At 37.2% G+C, this 19,370-nt stretch overlaps 1 protein-coding gene across 3 annotated transcripts in view; it reads left to right on the forward strand.

Moving 5' to 3' along the window:
• The window catches only part of HERC4 (HECT and RLD domain containing E3 ubiquitin protein ligase 4), a 35,816-nt gene that overhangs the window by 10,603 nt on the left and 5,843 nt on the right, over window positions 1–19,370 (forward strand). For 2 of the 3 annotated variants that reach the window (XM_075109837.1, XM_075109838.1), the window contains exons 7-21: window positions 545–636; window positions 3,175–3,305; window positions 4,298–4,458; window positions 4,845–4,921; window positions 6,989–7,113; window positions 7,625–7,684; window positions 8,215–8,326; window positions 8,667–8,856; window positions 9,957–10,129; window positions 12,035–12,151; window positions 14,731–14,754; window positions 15,247–15,345; window positions 17,173–17,340; window positions 17,450–17,593; window positions 18,488–18,654. In XM_075109837.1, coding sequence (XP_074965938.1) covers window positions 545–636; window positions 3,175–3,305; window positions 4,298–4,458; window positions 4,845–4,921; window positions 6,989–7,113; window positions 7,625–7,684; window positions 8,215–8,326; window positions 8,667–8,856; window positions 9,957–10,129; window positions 12,035–12,151; window positions 14,731–14,754; window positions 15,247–15,345; window positions 17,173–17,340; window positions 17,450–17,593; window positions 18,488–18,654 — 1,840 coding nt within the window. The remainder of the gene's footprint in view (window positions 1–544; window positions 637–3,174; window positions 3,306–4,297; window positions 4,459–4,844; window positions 4,922–6,988; window positions 7,114–7,624; window positions 7,685–8,214; window positions 8,327–8,666; window positions 8,857–9,956; window positions 10,130–12,034; window positions 12,152–14,730; window positions 14,755–15,246; window positions 15,346–17,172; window positions 17,341–17,449; window positions 17,594–18,487; window positions 18,655–19,370) is intronic. The other variant, XM_075109839.1, reaches the window with a different exon arrangement.

Here is a 19,370-nt window from a genome sequence, read left to right on the forward strand (position 1 = left end):
AGGCATCTCCGTGCGCCTGACACGTTTTAAGACATTAGCATTAATATTTTTAAAAATTGCTTTTGTGCAACTGGATGACAAAGTTGATTTCTTCTGGTGATGGAGGGAAGTTAGTTGTGCTTCCTAATTATTCAGTGTTCCATTCTACTATATGTGTAGTAATATTGAACTATGACCAATCAATATGAACTTCTAGGAACACTTTGAAAACATGAAGCACATAAACAACTCGAAACAACTGTCATGTTCTTTTCTCGTGGCCGATGGCAGGTCTAACGTTCTGTTCCATATTTCATGATTTATGTATTGACGTATGGTCCTGTGCTAGTGAAAATGAGACTATTTGCTACAAACTATTTCCGTATAGTAGTCTCTCTGGTTTTTTTACCTCTCAAAGGTACATAAACTCAGTCGCAGTTCTTGCATTATGCTAATAAATTTAAAGTGCTTGTTTGACTGGAGCTGAATTAGAATAAAAAAGTGAAACTGTTTACTAATTTTTATTTTCAAAATAAGCGATCAACTGCTCCATTAAACTTTTCAGACAGGTATGTTCCTACACTGCTGAAGTCACTGAGAACTCAGAAGGTTGTTCATATATGTTGTGGAGAAGATCATACTGCTGCCCTTACAAAGGTACAATGTTTAAAGATATGTTTAGGCTTCGATTTTATTGAATATTTTCAGGAGAAAATGCTACCTGAATAGGAAGTAATGAAAAAAACTCTGTGTAAAATTTCCTCAAAGCTTATTGGATGAGGTTGAGAAAACACTGGAAGAATGGACGAATATTTGAAAAAACTTTTAAAACTACAGGAAGATTTCTTGTATTTGATATTTGTTAAATTTGATTGAGTGTACAAAATCCAGCATTTTTTGATATGACAGTGCATGTTGCATTATTAAAGTTGTGCAGGTACTGACATTTACGTTAGTGTATCCTAAAGCGATTAGGTGTGTTCTGACTGTAATGCCTCTCACGTTATCGCTGATCAGACCACGTTAATTTTGAATTTAAATTGGATGCTGAGGGGATTGGTGTGTGTATTGGTTTAAAATTTTCTTAGTGAATTGCTATTTGCTGTTTTGGTGGGTTGACGCTGACTGGATGCCAGGTGCCCACCAAAGTTGCTCTATCACTTGCCCTCCTCAGCTGGACAGGGGAGAGATAAATGTAACGACAGGCTCATGGGTCAAGAAAGCACAGGGAGATCACTCACCAGTTACTGTCAGAGGCAAAACTTACTCAACTTGGGGGAAATTAATTTATTGCCAATCAAGTCAGAGTAGGGTAATGTTTCTCATTTCTCAAAACAAAATCTTAAAACACCCACCCCACCCCCCCCATAACACCCCCCCTTCTTCCTGGGCTCAGCTTCACTCCCAGCTGCTCTACCTCCTCCCCACCCAGCAGCACAGGGGGGACAGTGAATGGCTGTTGCACTCAGTTCATCAGACGTTGTCTCTACTGCTTCTTCCTCCTCACTCTGGTCCCCTTCTCCAGTGCAGGCCTTTTCTACGGGGTGCAGTCCTTTAGGAACAGACTGTTCCAGTGCAGGTCCCCTGTGGGGCCACAAGTCCTGCCAGGAACTCACAGCCTCCTTCAGGCACATCCACCTGCTCTGGTGTGGGGTCCTCCATGGGCTGCAGGTGGACAGCCTGTCTCACCATTAACCTCCATGGGCTGCAGGTGGACAGCCTGTCTCACCATGGTCTTCACTATGGGCTTAGGGGAATCTCTGCCCAGGCCCCTGGAGCACCTCTTCCCCCTCCGTCTTCACTGACCTTGGTGTCTGCAGGGCTGTTCGTCTCACATGTTCTCACTCATCTGTTCTTGCTGCTGTTGCACAGCAGCTATTTATGTACTATTGGCAAACCCATAGAAGAAATTGAAGATTTACATAATCTGCTAGTAACTATTATAGGGTGAGGTTCTATGAAAAGCTGGTCACTTTATTAATTTTCTACAGTGGAAGGAAAAGACTGTTCACAAACAATTGCTTTTTGTCCTAATTTTCCTACTTTGACTGAAAAAGATGTGGCAAATTTGCAGTCCTGAAATTTATATTGGTGTGTTTTGTGAAGTTAGGGAAAGTTACAGAATGTAAAAGAATGTAAAGAAAACGGCAATCTGTAACTTCGATTCTAAATGATTTTCCCTTTTCCAAACTTGCTTTAAAGCTGATGGACTCAATGAAGATACCGAATTTACTGTGAATGTTTCTACAAATTATTTATGTCACCCATTTGTATAGCTCCATTTCCCATTGTGTGATAGGCCTGTAGAACAAGTGGTCTTGATTTATATCTTTTGTAGACAGTACCGTGTATACGCACAAGCATTCTGAAGTCCTTCTGAAATTATTCAGAAAAACCTGCCACTGTTTGTTGTCCTGATTCAGTGAATGAGGCTGTTGGTTTTTCTCAGTGGATGCTGCCATTTTAATGATTTCCAGCAGAGGTCCAGTTTGATGCAGAGTAGAATTGAAAGAAACAGCTTTACAATTTCAAAGCATTTGAAAATGTAAAGTTTCAAAGTTGTTGTGTAACTTCTGGAAATGTTTCTGATGTAACATTCTTTCATTAAAGTTTTTGGTTAATTTCCTGATTAAATTAATCAAAAACACTTTTAAAAAAGTACTTGCCTTACAACAGCGTTGAAACTTTCTGGTTTCTTACTCTTTCAAATAACGAAGGTGACTCAGTCATACTCTGCATACTCTGCCTGGGGAGGGCAGCGTCCTGTTTGGTAATTGCTTTAAAATTTATGTTCAGAGTTTAAAAGCCAAAGTATACTTTGTTTAACTGTGTGAGATTACATACTGTTGTAGTTTAAGAAAACTGGAAAAGAGGAAGAACGAGGGTTAGTATCTATTAATGACACAAGTTAATGGTGGGACTATTGTGTAATAGAATAGTGTAATAGAATATTGTGTATAGTAATACAAGAATGCGATTTAACATGAATAAGGTAATACTTGATAGCTGTGCCACATTTTCATAACTGCAATTAACTTGTGAACCTTCTGTGTCTCAGGGCTCTCTTGTGCATGTATACTTTCTCTCCTTTCCCCACAATTCCGAAATCATCAGACAAGGAGATTTATTAAACGCCTGTGTCTGTTAAGTTTCTTGTTCTGAGATATATTTAATGTAAATAATTTATTTGTTTAGGAAGGTGGAGTTTTTACATTTGGAGCTGGAGGCTATGGTCAGTTGGGTCATAACTCTACCAGCCATGAGATAAACCCAAGGAAAGTTTTTGAACTTATGGGAAGTGTTGTGACGCAAATCACTTGTGGCAGGTAAGGTCTACTCTGTGCTAGCACTATCAATCTTATAAATAACTTGTTTTGTATAAAACTCCATAGGTGTTGCAATATGAAGTGGTTTTTTTCTCACCCTTTGTAGTTAGGGAAGACAAGATGGTCTCTAACGAGAGATATTTAGAGACCTTGCTGGGATTTTAAAGACACTGAATAGAAGAGCTAAAGGAAGTTTAGTTCTATATTTGAGAGGCTCTGGTTTTCTAAACTGAAAGTGTGAATAATCAGTGTGAAGGTATTGTTTATTGCTTCCACTTTCTCATTTCCTGTTAAAGAACAAGTGTGTTTGGGGAGGTACATGGGCATAACTGAGGATAAGTGTAAAATTTGGAAACATAACTCGTTTTGTTGAATACCCATAATACTGTACTGCACTTCAGTTCCTAACGGGTTCTTATAGTATAGATTACAGTAGCACCCAAGAAATTGGAAAAATTCCCAGGACACATGAAAATGTTCTTGTCTGAAGAATTGTATTCTAAGAAGACAAAATGAGGGAGGCAACATAGCATTTTTTTAAGAGATGGGAACTTTGTTATTTGGGTTAGAGAATATGTAAATGTAAACTTATCTTTGTAGTAGTTTAGTTGACATTGAGTGGACCTGTTGCCTTGTAGTAGTTTAGGTAAGCTCAATACTGGTTCATCCCAGGCTCATGATAGGAGAGAGGGCATCTAGAGTTGAGGGGGAAGGAGATGCAGCCAGTCTGGTAGAAGCTTCAGATTTCTCAGTGTTGAGAAACAGGCTCTGAAGGTCAGACTGTGGCTAAGCAGGGGTTCAAGGCAGAACCTGGCATCTCTGTTCTGTGAACTTTTCCATGGAATGTTGCCTAATGGAGCATTGCCACTGGCAGTGCTCTGCCAAAAGAGGAGTGTTTGATACTATGGGACATTTAACATACTGTGTAATACAATTCTTAGGCTGGCCTGCACAATGCTTAGGTTTTTGTTACTGAATTTTGTTTGTCCTAGGCAGCACACTACTGCATTTGTTCCTTCATCTGGAAGAATTTATTCTTTTGGACTCGGAGGTAATGGGCAATTAGGTACAGGAACAACCAGTAATAGGAAAAGTCCTTTCACAGTAAAAGGAAACTGGCTTCCCTATAGTACTCAATCCCCGATAATCACAGGTAAGCAACATCTGGCATATTAACTTCTTGGATTCCTGTTCTTCTGTAGAATTTTAGAAATCTTGAGATTTAAACTAAATATGGGCTGTAATCACTTTATTTTAAACAGTTCATTTTCACTGTGCTCTGTTCCCTAAAGTCTATTTCTGCTGTAGGATGCTTACTTGTGCTGTTGGGTTAGGTCCTTTCTTAGCAGTAGAGCTAAAACTTAGAGCTGTTAGTGTTTACCTTGGTTAAAGGTGGTCTTAACTGTTATATTGCAAAGATCCGCTTCAGTGAGGTTACATAAGGAAGGAACCTTTTTATACTTCAGTGTTCATTGCTGTGTCTTAATAACTTCCCGAATTCACATTTTCACAGTTGCATGCTTTCTATTCCTGTTGCAGACAGTGAGGAGTGTTATTGTGTAAAGAGAATTTTCTCTGGTGGGGACCAAAGTTTTGCACACTACTTTAATCCACAGGTAACAAATTAAATATACTTTTGGTTTCAAAGTCTGTCAAAGTAAAATTTTAGTTTTTATGATGCATTTTAAAATATTTTAATATTGAAGGTGCAGTAGTTTCTTAGTGCAGTGTGGAAGCAGTGACAGTGAGTCAGTTGAGCAATTGGAGGGCTTGGATCCAACTATTGAGTCTTAGCTGTCAGTAAGCTCTTGAGGCTTTTTGGCATAAGTGTTTTTCCTGAGTGACGGATTCATGCACCGCTTTTCCTTTCATAAAGGAAAACGTGACAGAATATTTGAGCTCTTCACCCCTGCCCGGCCCTGCTCAGTAACTCCTGACTGCAGCTATGCTGTCTTCAGCTCTGTAGCCATTTTTGCATGCCACAATGATGAGGAAACAAGTGGAGCTTTTCGCCAAAAACGATAGGTTATGTGATAGAGTTTTATGCTAGTCTTAAAACTTCAGTTATAAAAGGACAAGAATTGATCTGTTTAAATTCTAGTATGGGGAAAAAAGTCTAGAAGGACTTGAAAAATGACAATGTGGGAGTATGTGGGAAGGAAATGCTATTAGAGGACAAGTTGTGAGGAAAAAACAAGATGAAGATATATGGCTGGGTTTGTATAGGGACTATTTCCAATATAGCCCAGCAGGTATTAGACTGCAGGAATTAATGAAGCATCAAGAGTTGAGTATGTGGGGCGCAAAATAATTTGGACACGATGGAAAACAGATTTTAGTGGGAAACATGTTTGTTGTCAAGAAAAACTGAGTACGGGTCAGGCTTGTAGCAATGCAGCAACCCTCTGCTCCCACAGCCTGTTCTGGTTATACCCTAGGAGAACTGTTGATTCTGTGTTTTTGTTTCATTTTTTTTCCTCTTAATTCTGATTGATTTGTGGTAACTATTGGTGTATTTGAGAGAAGCTAGTTTAGCAGGTGCAGACTGGAAGAGTTACTGTGAATATAGGCTCAGAAGTTCTTTGTTAAAACTCCTTCCTTTAAAAACTGTCTTGCGTGCAATTTTCTAATCACTGAAGCAGATTCTGACTGACTAATTGAGGTGAACTGGAGACTGTATGAATGCAGTTATTGTGGCTTGCTCTGTACAGAAATTATTAGCAATAGATGAACTTTGCTGCAAAAGTGTCCCTTTTAGTAGTCCTTAATTTGGCAAGTTGTATTGGATTCTTTCAAAGTTACGTGAGTACTCTACTCCTGGGACCTGCGTGTCCTTGCGAATTAAGGGGTCTCAGCCAAAGTATTTCCTCAAGTTATTTTTTGGGCAGGTCAGTTCCCTGAGTTGTTTCATTGTGGGTTTAAATGACACTTGTGCTGAATACAAGGGAAACAGCAAGAGGTTTTCTCATACTGATCCTGTAGGATGCAATCAGAAGTACTGATTCTTGGCAACAGCTAGTCATCATTATACTGAGCCAGCTATGTTATCAGACTGCACCCGCAGGAGATACGCGTTTCCTTTTACTAGTTTAACCTTAGTTTTGGTGCTATTTGCTCTCTTTTTGAACCGGTGCTCCTACTCAAAATGGTGGTCTTGGTTCTGTTCTTCTTTACTATTAGAAACCTTACTGGAATTCATTGGTATGAGCAACACATAAAAATGCAGCTCATCAGGTGATGCAGTAATGTTCAGAGAAACATGATTCATTCTCAGAGGAGTCTGATAGAAGTGGGGTGGGAGAGCAGCTGTCCAAAAAATTGAATGGCGTTTTTTTCTGTATGACTCGTAGTGACTAGGGAGAAGAGGTGCTGCTACTCTTGTGTAAAGCTTGTTTAGTATTCATTTTCTAGAACAGTACTTGTATGTTTAGGGAGCTTACCATGAAGTAAGCTGTGGTATAAATTAACGCACTAATGTAGGAGCTTTTGGTGTATGCTCTGCTTTCATAGTGAATGCAGAACTGCTAGAATATAGTAATTGTAGCCTTGGGGTTATTTCATAGTAATAGTCTGGGTAGGCAAATTGTCAGTCAATGAGGAGATAAAGAGCTCAACCACAGGACTGATTTTTCTGGAAATCAGTTTTGTGTGCCTGAACCTTTACACTTTCTTTTAAAATTTAGAACATGGTGCCACCAGATGATTTTAGGTATCCTGACTTCTTGAAGCAGATCTGGACTGTGAATGAAACGTTTATTCAAAGATTGCTGACTTTCCCATCTGGAAGACTTCCTGTAGAGATGGCTAAGTAAGAAGTTGTCTTTCATAATTGTACTTATTAATTGGGCATTAATGGAATACGTAGCAAAGCTATTTTTAATGACTGATTTTGTTGTGTATAGAGCTTTTGCTGTGCTTCCACTGTCATGTTTGTCAAGCAGTTTAGATCCTTTAGTCTGTGTCATCTTTGTCACGGTTTAGATGACTATACGAGATTAAATATCTAGTTGCATATTGAAAAATAACAGTACATGTAGAGAAATATGAGAACAACTCAGACTATTGCTTCTACGTCAATGAAGGAGGATGCAAAGAAATTGAAAACAAATTGCAAAACCTGCTTTATTAAAAAGCTGTCTTAAGCATTGTGTCCTGAACGGAGGTTTCTTCTTGTGTTATTTAGTTGTGTTAAAGCCAGAGATCCATCGTATGTACAATATAATTTATTAGGGATTAAATATAGAGGGTTTTATTGCAGATGCTAATTTGTAGAAAGAAAACCAAACAAATGTAACTTTTTTTCATATGAACAATTTCAGTGAAATTGATGGAACGTTCTCCTCAGCTGGGTGCCTGAATGGGAGCTTTTTGGCTTTGAGGTAAGCAGTCGGGCTGTTAAACAAGTAATCCTGTGAACAGAATTAATGGTGGCTACTTCCTTAGTGTCTCTTGTTTAAACTGTAACACCTTCCTAGTATTTCTTTATCTCAATGTTACTCTCATACCTGGAGTTTAAACTTCTAGTTCTTTTACTGCCATACGGTTTGTCAGCTGGTGCAAATGCAGCATGTCTTCTGCTGGGCTTTGGAAGTGTGTGCTGCCTGGCTGCCACCATGTAAGCCAGCAAAACTCATTACTTCTCAGCCACAGTTTGTGTATAATTTAAGGGAAATATATTGCACAGGCTGATTTAGATCCTAGCGTTTTTTACACAATTGTCTTGCTGTTAGAGAAGATTTTTTTTTTTAGCTGCTTCAAAGGCCATATAAGAAATGGAGATCTGATACTGTGATTGCTGACATTTTAATTCCTTATTAAGTAGGGCTAAAAGTGGAAGGTGGAAAAAACTCTTGAGTTGCTGAGAACACAGGATTCAGTCTTTTTCTCTGTATTTTTTTTCTTGCTGCAGCAATGATGATCATTACAAAACCAGCACTAGATTCTCAGGGGTTGATATGAACGCTGCTAGACTACTATTTCACAAACTTATACAGCCTGACCATGTTCATATATCACAACAGGTTTGTCCTGCATATTTTCCTTATGCTTTGGATTATCTTTCTACATCACACCTGTCCAGAAATAATATTGTTATGCTTGTTTTGACCTTTTAAATAACTTTCTTTACTCAATAATATATCAACTGCAAATACATAAAACTGTATTGTGCCAATTAGGTAACACATCAGCATTATGTAGGTGTCTTTATTTTAATATTTAATATACTGTCTTTTTTCCTAAATATATGATAGTCTAATTTAAACTCCTGGTGATTGTTTTCTAGATTATTTTTTTTAGATGGGCATTTTTTTTGAATTCACAATTGCATTAAAATAAACTGAATTTTATGATGTGCTATAGGTGGCAGCTAGTTTGGAAAAGAACCTTATTCCCAAATTGACCAGCTCCTTACCAGATGTTGAAGCTTTGAGGCTGTATCTCACTCTACCGGAATGCCCACTGATGAGTGATGCAAACAATTTCACGACATTAGCTATTCCTTTTGGAACAGCTATTCTGAATCTAGAAAAAGCTCCTCTGAAAGTTCTTGGTAAGAGGCTGAGTTCTTTACTGTTAAAACTAATGATCTCCAGATGGAAATGTGTAGAAATTCCATCAGTGAAGACATGGTCTCAGCAAAACTTGCTGTGTATTTACAGTTACCCACTCGGAAAGTTAAGGGTTAATGTTGCATGATACATAGGAAAAAAGACCTTCTGTTGCTTCTGGAGGAGTTAACTGGCCATCCATATGAATTCAACTGGTATTGTAATTTTTGGACTGATTCCATTTGGGAAGAATGAAACTGTAGTTCAGTGCATTTGATATGTGTCTTTGAACTTTAAAGTGAACATTATGTGGTCAGGCAGCTAACAAGCTCTAAGCAATTTACAGAAGAATTGCAGAGCAGATATTAAATTGTCTTTGCCTTGACTGTAGCACCTGTTTTGTTTCTTATGAGAAGTCCCTGTTTTCTCACTGATCCTAAGATGTGGTCTTCAAATATGCAGCTGAGAATAGCTCTATTTTTTTACCTCTACTTCCATTTAGCTTCTTATTGTGACTGTTGTCACCTGAAATTCAGCTTTAAGAGTTGAGGTTTCAGAATATTTCCTTTTTAATTGGTATTTTTTTGAGAGGGTGCTTTCATCTTCCTCCATTATTTTTTTTGCCTTGTAGACAATCTCTTCTGTTTTCAGTAGTTTTTATGGTGAGAGTAAAGAGCTTGTCTGCTGTAAAGAAAAACAAACTGATAATTTATTTGAACTGTACATGCTTTTTTTTTTGTGTTGGTTCACTTCCCATTACTGTCAGGACTGTTTGCTTAAGTCAAGGTTTCAGGGTTTGAGCCATCTGTTTTTATGTCAAAAGTTACTTTGTGATACTGTTGTGTACTCTGGATGAACAGACAATTTAAAGGGTTGGTGTGTAACAATAGAGTATTTGAATAGAGATTTCATTATTTATATAAAGAGTAGTTGTTTAAAAGTCTGCACCACTCCTGCTGTGTTAAACTTTTTTGGGGTGGGGAGGGAGTCTTTGATAACTGACAAGTATGCTTTCTAGCAGAACATGTTTATTAGTTAAAAGGATAGCATAACATAATGTTATAGTGGCAAGTACCGAGTTTGTGTGTTCATTTGTTGACAGAAAACTGGTGGTCTGTGCTTGAACCTCCATTGTTCCTCAAGATAGTGGAACTCTACAAGGATGTCGTAGTCTACCTCTTGAAGTTGTGCAAGATTGGCATTCCGGCTTCTGAAAGAAGAATACTTACCAATTTTCTACACACGGCTTTCAGAGTTCTGGAAATATTGCATAGAGTATGTTTATGTCAGTTTTAACCAATTACTTTTCTGTTTGATTTTTGTCAGCATCTGTGTACTGTGTAGTTGTTAAAAGAAGTTAAGTTACTAAAGAGTTTTAAATACTTAGGCTTGCATCTACAGAGATATCTGTAGTTGTTCCATCTGGGCCTATGAACCATTGGAATTCTGGATTCCAATTTGACACTGTGATGGAATTACCTGTTTTCTTGGGAACACAGACTGACCCAGTCAATTGCATCTGTGAGGGTATGTTGGAGAGAATTGCCTCTTAAGCTTGAAATGATAGCAAATAAGATCACAAATGGAAGATAAGAGCAAGCTGTATTTTGAACAAGAAAGATCTGCACAGTTTTACCAGGACAAACATTTTCTGATTTGTTTATTCTATTTGTTAGTACTAAAACTTAATTAATGAAAACTAATGGATTTATGACCTTTTGAACAAAAATAGCCTAAATAACTTGGAGTAACTGGACTGTGTACATCACAGTGTATTATCTAACGGCTGCTGAGGTTTCCTTTGCCACCCCCTATTCTTTTTCCTCTGTAGTTTATTCTGGTCCTGTGGCATTTTGTGTTTATATGCTAAAAGAGCATTTTAGGCACTCCTTAAGGTGCTGGTCAAGTACCGTATTTGTACAATCCAGCAAAATGGGCACAGGTGTCTGAATTGGACCTTTTGGATGCTGCATGTAACAGCCCTCTTCCCCATACTATCAGAAAGAATGGAAGAGATTTCTGCTTTGGAAGTTGGAATTTGTAGGCTGTGGTTTGCTTAGCTTTTCTTTATTCTTAATGGAGACCATCAAATTAAGACTGAGAGTAAGACTGTTCAGTAACTGTCTTGTGTTAGAAGTGCATTCAGTCTGTTACAGGTTCCCGTGTGGCAAGCTATTGGTATATAATAAATGATTATTTTGCTGCCCCTACAATTTCTGTCATTGCTCAGACTTGCAGTAGCTGTAAATCTGAACAGCTGAAGGTGAAAGGTGATCTTAAAATCTTGAAGCCTCATGGGTAATTGTAGAATTGCATTGTGGCTCTCCTGAGTTCCTATTTCTTTTTAAACCCAACTTTATTCTGTAGCTACATTGTAGAAGTAGTTCAATTTGTACCTACCTTGCTGCTCAGCTATTTATATTGGTATAGTCTTAATAATTAGCTGGTAAGGACTAAAGTAAGAGGAAGAAACGGGGCGACATATCCAGGGTATTTCATAGATATAGTATCTGGTGGTTTGAGGGGTGGTGGCAGGGGAGATATTTGAGAAAAGTAAGCTTGGATTATTTGGTTATAAAGACAGAACTGGGGATCTTGCTGTTTCGGCAGTTAATGGTGCTTAACAGTCCTTGGGAAAAGTGTGTGTAAGGGAAGTGTGGATGCTTCTGGATTAAAATTATACTATAGAGACAAGCCTTTATACAAAGTTACTTTTCCACATCTTTCTTTTTCAAAGCTTAAGTTTCTGTACAGAAACTGTTCCTCTGGTCATGGGTAATAGAGATAGCGTCCATACTGTAATTAGAGTTCTTGAATCATAGTTATTAAACTTGTGCAAATACAGGGACAAGTGCTTGTTCCATTGTGTACATGAATATGTATATTCATCACTGTTCCTGTGAGATCATATGTTTCAGAGTTGCAGCACTGTATTGTGTGATGCGGTATGCTCAGTTAATCTTATTTTTCTTGCATCTTCGGTGGGATTCTGAATAATCCATGTATCCATGTCTTCAACATTGTATTTTGCATTCTTGTAGGCACTGTTGCTTTTCTGGAATTTCTTTAGTAGCTGGGTGTCTGGCTAACTTATGAAATGCTTGAAAAACATGAAAAATGTCCTTTTGCAAACTGTTATACAAAGTGCTAATAATAAAAAAAAATATTGCACTTCTTTAGGTAAATGAAAAAGGACAAGTTATACAGTATGACAGATTTTACATTCATGAGATACAAGATTTGATAGATATCAGAAATGACTATGTCAACTGGGTCCAGCAGCAGGTGTTTGGAATGGTAAGTTGTGTTGGGTTTTTAGTGGGTTTTTTTTTTGTGTGTGTGTTTTGTTCCCCCCTCCATGTTTGGTCCCTTTAGAAGCCTGTAGATTCTCTAAACATGGGCACTTGGTTTCCATAAAAATATCTTTACGGAACAGATCATTGCTGAACAGGCTCCTGTTATGTCAGGTGCTAGCTAAGGAAGAATTGTTAAATAGGGGTGCTTCTTGTAGCGTATCATCCTTAGGACTGATACCGTTCAACATATCAATCCATCAGTTAAATAGTGATTTAGAATGCTGTCACTTGAGGCTTGCCGTGTCAAAAAAGTTAGGAAGTGCTAATGCATGATAGGAGAGCGTCCAGAATAAACTGAATTGCTATATAAGTTTTCCAAGACAGTTTCAGCTTTCTCATTGATGGAATCTAAGTCTCAAAACATAACAGGGAGTAACAGGGGACAGATAACTAACATAGTTTTCTACTTTGAGTATAGCAACAAGTACTGAGGTAATTAAATCCTGGATCTGTAAACAGAAGAGTGGTAAGTGGGAGTAAATTAATGACTGTGCAGAGAATTAGTGAGTTGGATGGGGTTTTGCAACGCAGTTCTTTGACTTATGCTTTGAAAGACTATAGATTAAGTTAATATGTTTTCTCTAGCCACCTAAATTTAATTTTATGCAGCAGTACCTGGAAGGCCCTGAGCATGGAAGACCTACTTCTGCTGTATTTTATGAATACAAAGCAAGTGGTGCTGTCTACCAAAGAATTAAAATTGCAATGTAAAATAACAGCAGGGAGACTGGGGGGAGTAAAGAAATAATGAGTCAGTGTTGGCAGTCATGACAGAGTTCAGTTTCAGCCGAGCTTGTCTGAAAATATAACCGGTGTGTGATGTAGGCTGGCGTTGGTATACTAAAGGAGGTGTAGAAGCTAGGGATAAGTATTGCAGGGCCTTGGAATTAGAGACAGGCTGGATATTTGGAGCAGAGAAGGGTATGCCAGTGAAGGGTACAGAGGTGGTGGAATTTAAATGATGATGTCCTTTGCAACTGTGCTTTAAATGGATGTAAACAAACCCAAATTGGGTGTGTGATGATCAGAGAAGAAAATACTGAATATGGTAAAATGAAAGATGGAAAATTGCTTTGTAATGGAAGTCTAAGTTCCATTTGTTAATTAAATCGGAAGGTTGAGCAGTAGCTTGATGTTACTGAGAAAATACTAGATACTGAATTTCCCTTTAATAATCATTATTTTGTCATGCGTTTATGCAGTTTCAAGTTCAGCAGAAGTTAGTCTGGGAGAAGTTACATTTATTATAGGACTGAAAGAAATTCCGTGGCCTTAGTCAGAGATCTCTTTCATTAATGGTTTTGAGGGCCTTTTCCTGCCTTCAGGTCCACTAGTTACCTGTGCTCTTGCTTTTGGAATGATAGGAAGCTCTACTTGCCTATTGAACCAGTAATAATTAATCAAAATTCCTTTTGCTACTGTAATTTTTATTGTCGTAACTTGAGGCAAAACTGGTTTTTTCCGTTCCTTAATTAAAACATGGAGGGGAAAATGTAGAGAGAAGAGAATCTTGGAAGGATTCAGAGTATTTGAGAAACTCAGAGGAAAAAACATATTTTTTTCAATAACAAAAATGAGTGGGGAAAAACTGAAAGTACTGAATAACGAACTGTTGATTTGGAGAGGTGTTATTGAGATACGACTTAAAGGAGAAAATCCGTTTGAATTAGTAATAAATAATGGCAGATACAGTAGGAGTATAAAATAGCATAAATCTGTGACAAACGGGGTGCTCAAGCCTGATGTTTCCTTTAGGAATTAGAGATAGAAAGCAAAGTATTCTGGCCATCGCTTTCTGTGAGCCATGGAGGTCTACATATCTTGCTTCTGAGTCTCATATATAGTCAAATTTATTAGTTTGTCATTACCTTTTATTCTTTTTCTCTTTTCCTCCTGCTTGTGGAAATGAACTTGGCTTTCAGCGCAGGATAAGGAGGGTAACATGGCACAAGATGGATGATTTAGTTTCTTAGAACAGTTGATCTAGCTTGTTGTGGAAGTGTCCGCATGGTCCCAGCCATATGTATTGGTCTGTCTCAAATTTCAAGAGCCAATTGCTTTTCTCGTATCATATCTTAGACCCAAAAGATTCTAGAGACTTCATGATAAAGTGGTGGGGTTCTCTCGTATTTTTAAATTATTACTCATTAAAAATGTTTTGCATTTAATTTGACATGCTACAGTCATTTGAGAATGAAAATACATAGGTGAAAGCAAATGCCATTTATTACTGTATGGAATTAAACATTAAAAATGTTTAATTTTTTGCATCTGAGAAGATGTGATACTTTATCAGTCTTCAAAAAAGGACCATTATATAGGGTGTTGAAAGGCATGGTTGTATTTGGTAGATCAATTAGAATGTTTATGGCTGATACTTATTTCTCAGTAAACATTCTCTTGGGGGGGAAGCTGTAGCTAACTATTTTTAATTCTACATCAGAGGTGACTAATTAATGCAGACACTAATGCTGCTTTTTCATCTTAATTATTGCTGCCTTTGTGCAAATGCTGTCATAGGATGTCAACCATGGATTAACTGAGGTAAGATTGGTTGCAGTCTGATTTCTTTTGCAGACTGCAAGGAAATCAGAAATATGAATGTTAAGGATTGTCTGATGTGTTCTATTGGGAGTAAAGCTTTAAGTTAGCATGGCTGTAACCTGAAAAGGTTTTTGTGGGACAAAAATATGTGCTGCTTTGTATTGCAAATTCAGAGCAGCATTTGAAAACAAGAACTACTTTGATATCTACTAGCTGTAATAAAAGTTCTGAAATTAAAATGTACTAAGTGAGAGTGGTGTTTGTGTGTGTTGTGGTTTTGTTGTGGTTTTGTTTTGTTTTTCTGAAGTACTAAACAATCGAAAATCTACTTAATTTTCCTAAGATGATTTGGCCTTGTATTGTCAATGAGTAAAGGCTTCTTTGCTTTCAGTAAAATGGATGTATTAAATGAGTACTATTGCAATGGCTTCTTTAACCATGATTGTAGTTTTCAAATGAGCAGAGATAATGACATGGTTCTTTTCATCCTAGTTAACAGATATTCCTGTTACAATTTGCACATACCCATTTGTATTTGACGCCCAGGCAAAGACAACTCTCCTACAAACAGATGCAGTCATACAGATGCAGGTAAGAGTCTCAGCTTTTAATGTTATGAGTTCTTCATATTTATTTGTGTGGTTTTTTTTTTGTAGTTGGGGCTGTTGAAAAATTGCTGTTGGTGGGGTTTTTCAGGTGGTTTTTTGTTTCTTTGTTGTTGGTGTTGTTTTTTTTTTTTAAATCTCTGTAATCTCTTCTCCATAAGAATCCGAGATCTAGTTTTAATCTCAGGGTATATATGTGAGAAGAGCTAGTGGTTTTGTGGGCTTGGGATCTCATTGAGATGAGATTGTTTAATAATTGCATTAATTTCTAAGGAACTTTGTCTCTTTCCATTAATGAGATGGTTTTTTGGAGGTGTTAACAACCATAATGGTGTTAGCCCGCAGTACAGGTGTAAAAAAACAACCAACAACCACCCCACCTCCCATATGAGCAGACTTTAAATGATGTATGTCTAGAGCCTGGAGCTGGAAGTCAGTGTGTCTTGTTAGAGGCAACAGTCAGGTACAGTTACTTTTAGTTTCTTATCTTGATGGGACTTAGGAGCTAGTGCTTTTCTTAAGATGTGTAGTATCAGAGAGGCAACATCTTGGCACCACGTGAATACCTAGCGCACATCTAATGTCTCATTTCATCTGTCATGCTGCCTTCAAAATGCTGCTAAACTCCGAAACCTGATCCGTGTCTGTAAGGCAGTAGAAAAGAAGCTTATCTTGAAAATCTAGCATCTCCTTGGGACAGTGGGAATTGGTTTCCTGATGTTGCAGTTTGCAGAATATTTTGGCTCTCTTCCAAATGCAACTATATGTGGCTTCTAATTTGTTCACTTATGTTTTAACTAGAGACTTTCCTAGAAATTAGTTACTTGACACAAACAATTCTATATTTTGACCTGTATCTCTTGTCTAGAGATAGATACTAGACAACCCTAGAGCAATCGAGAGGATCTTATGTGTTTTCATGATTCTGTAGGTAGAACTGAGCCTGGTGTGATGTGGGGAGCTATACTTCTGTTCAATATTTGGAATTTTTATATAAATATAATCCATACCTGTTCAGTTGCTGTAAGGGTATAATAAATCATATTCTTAAAAAAGGAAAGGAAGAATGAAGGGATACTACAGCAAAATAACAGCAGTAAGAGCACCAGCACATGTTTATAATAAGAGATATTGTTCTGAGTCGAAATTAAACAGAAGTCATGCTCAAGTAATGGCCTCATGTAGAAAAATACTAGCTTGCTTTTGTAGTCATAATAAGCATAGATTCCTATGACTTTAAAATGTATATACACAGTCAATACCAACATTTGAATTCAGGGAAGTGTTCACATTGAATGTTTCTATTAACAATATTAAATTGTATTAAAACACACAAACTTTCAAGACTTCTATGCTATGTTCAGAACATTTGCAAGTGTTTTGTTTTTGAACAATTGTTATACAAAAATAATAATAAATAGATGAGCAAATTGCTTTTCATTCTGTGAATTAGTTTTTAATGGTTATTTTCATGCCAGATTTGTGTTAAACAGCTTATTCTTCGTTAGATGAAATACAGTATTTTTTGCTTCCATTTGTTATCCAAAGTATTTTGACTAGAATGTCAAAAACTGTCTTGTATGACTTCCCTGAACATTAGCATTGATGAGGCTAATGGGTAAAGAAAAAGGATTTCCTGAGATTGAATACTTCTTGAGATAAAAGGAATATGAAGGAAATCTGGGCAAATTCAGTAGCTCTTGTAATAGCTATTCCCATTCATGTTCACATCTTCTGTACTTCTTAAGACAAGACTGATGTTGACAGGAATCTTATGTTACCTACTGACACTTTCACTTTGTTTTTTTTCCAGATGGCTGTTGATCAGGCTCACAGGCAGAATTTGTCTTCTCTCTTCCTCCCAGTATTTGAATCTGTCAACCCATGCCTGATATTAATGGTACGGAGAGACAATATTGTAGGAGATGCTGTGGAAGTCCTTAGAAAAACAAAGAACGTGGACTACAAGAAGCCGCTCAAGGTATTATCAGTACATATTGCTCAAATTGTCTTACTGACATGCAAGTAGTTGGCAAATCTTGTTTCACAATCCATTCTTAATTCAGTACTAAGTGAATTGTGTGTTCCAGGTTATTTTTGTAGGGGAAGAAGCTGTTGATGCTGGAGGTGTTCGCAAAGAATTTTTTTTGCTCATCATGAGGGAGTTGCTAGATCCCAAATACGGAATGTTCAGGTATTATGAAGAGTCCAGGCTGATCTGGTTCTCTGATAAGGTAGGGTCCAATCCATAGTCATTAATTTTCTTTTAACTGGCAGTATTTATATTAATGATGTATGAACATAGTAGTGCGCAGTAGTTCTATTTCAAGAGAAGCCAAAATAAGTATTCTCAAAATGTTTATTTTTGTTATTGTTAAATCAAAACTTTCTGGTTTTCCCCCATTCCTCATTCATTCCTTACCATTTGTCCCCAGCCCAGACAAGTTTAGTAGGAAGAAGTGCTGGCCAGAGTAAACTAACTCCAAGAGCAGAATCAGTAAATCAAGGTGGCAGAGAAAAATTCTTGAATTGGCACGTTGAACAGGTCTTTCTATGTTCAGTAACATGCGTGGGCTGTTTCATAGGTAGTCGTCTGGTTGTACTTTCAAGACAAGTTTTGATCACTGGCTTTTTAGTCCTCTTTCAGAGAAAAGCACTGAGTAGGGTAGCTGTATCACAAATACCTGAATGTTAACACTTCCACAGCTGTGTTTTAAGCCTTGGCTATTAACTTCAAAGGAGTCAATAGTGAGGTCCTCCCTCCCCTTCCCCAGAAATTTTTTTTTTTTAAATTGACATATATTTAAGCGCTCAGTAGTGCAATAGTAAGTCACTGACAAAAACAGAACCTTACTCAGGTACTTTCAGCAGTGTGTGTCACTCGTAACATGAAATATGTTGGATCTCAGCTTCTTTTTTTTGTTAAAGTAGAAAGAGTTCTCTTTCCTTGGACTTCAGTCCTTCTCTCAGCTGGTTAAAATTTTATCCTATTTTCCTCAGTACTTATGCATATATACATATTTAAAGAAAATATAAATGAAACTCAGATTATACTGCACCGTACGCTTTTTTCTGGACTTTGCATGATTAACTTCTTTATTTTAAACTTGTCTGTTTTCTGTTCTTAGACCTTTGAAGACAGTGACTTGTTTCATTTGATTGGTGTTGTCTGTGGGCTAGCAATATATAATTTTACTATTGTAGACCTGCATTTCCCTTTGGCTTTGTACAAAAAGCTATTGAATAAGAAACCATCCCTGGATGACTTAAAAGAGTTGATGCCAGATGTTGGCAGGTAAGCGAGAAAGAAAAATGAGTGTTAGAAGGAATTAATTTTTAATTCAATGTTTTCCTTTAAGAACACAAAGAAAATGTGTTATTTCCACACTAACAGGATAAACAGCTCAGAGTAACTTGGAACCATCATGTAATTTGAGAAAGGACACATGCTAACGTTAAACACCTGCTTCTAAATGCTTGGTTTTAGTACCTGTGTCTTCTCTTCTATTATCCTACAAGAATTTTAGGGGAAAATAATATTTTAAATTCAAAACCTTTTGAGTTTTAGCCATTAATGTTATAAGCCTACATGTGAACATAGTTTGAGTTCTGAACAGCTTATTTAGTCCATCAAGGAGGTGTTTTTGCTTATTTCAGGAACAAGTACGTGCTAAACATCTCCCCCTTGATTAGGGATTTGAATAGCACTAACACATAGGAGGTTCAAATGAGTGGAAGTGGATGTTTGATTGCTTTCAGTGTTGTGAATGCAAGAGCATATCAATAGTTAAGTACTTACTGCCTCTGGTTTGGGAATCCCTTAGATGAAGACTAGGATATGAATCTTCTCTCTTGACACCTGGAGATAATCAAAAGGAAATAACACTACAAATACTAGCAAAATGGTTGTTTGAGATTTCCCAATGCTGCACGAGGTGCAAGTTTATGCGCTAATAAATGAAATAAAAGTAGAAAGATTTTTAAGAACTGGAATTATCAAAGCATAAAGAA

This window comes from Phalacrocorax aristotelis, chromosome 14 (genome assembly GCF_949628215.1).
Source record: "Phalacrocorax aristotelis chromosome 14, bGulAri2.1, whole genome shotgun sequence".
Lineage (NCBI taxonomy): Eukaryota > Metazoa > Chordata > Aves > Suliformes > Phalacrocoracidae > Phalacrocorax > Phalacrocorax aristotelis.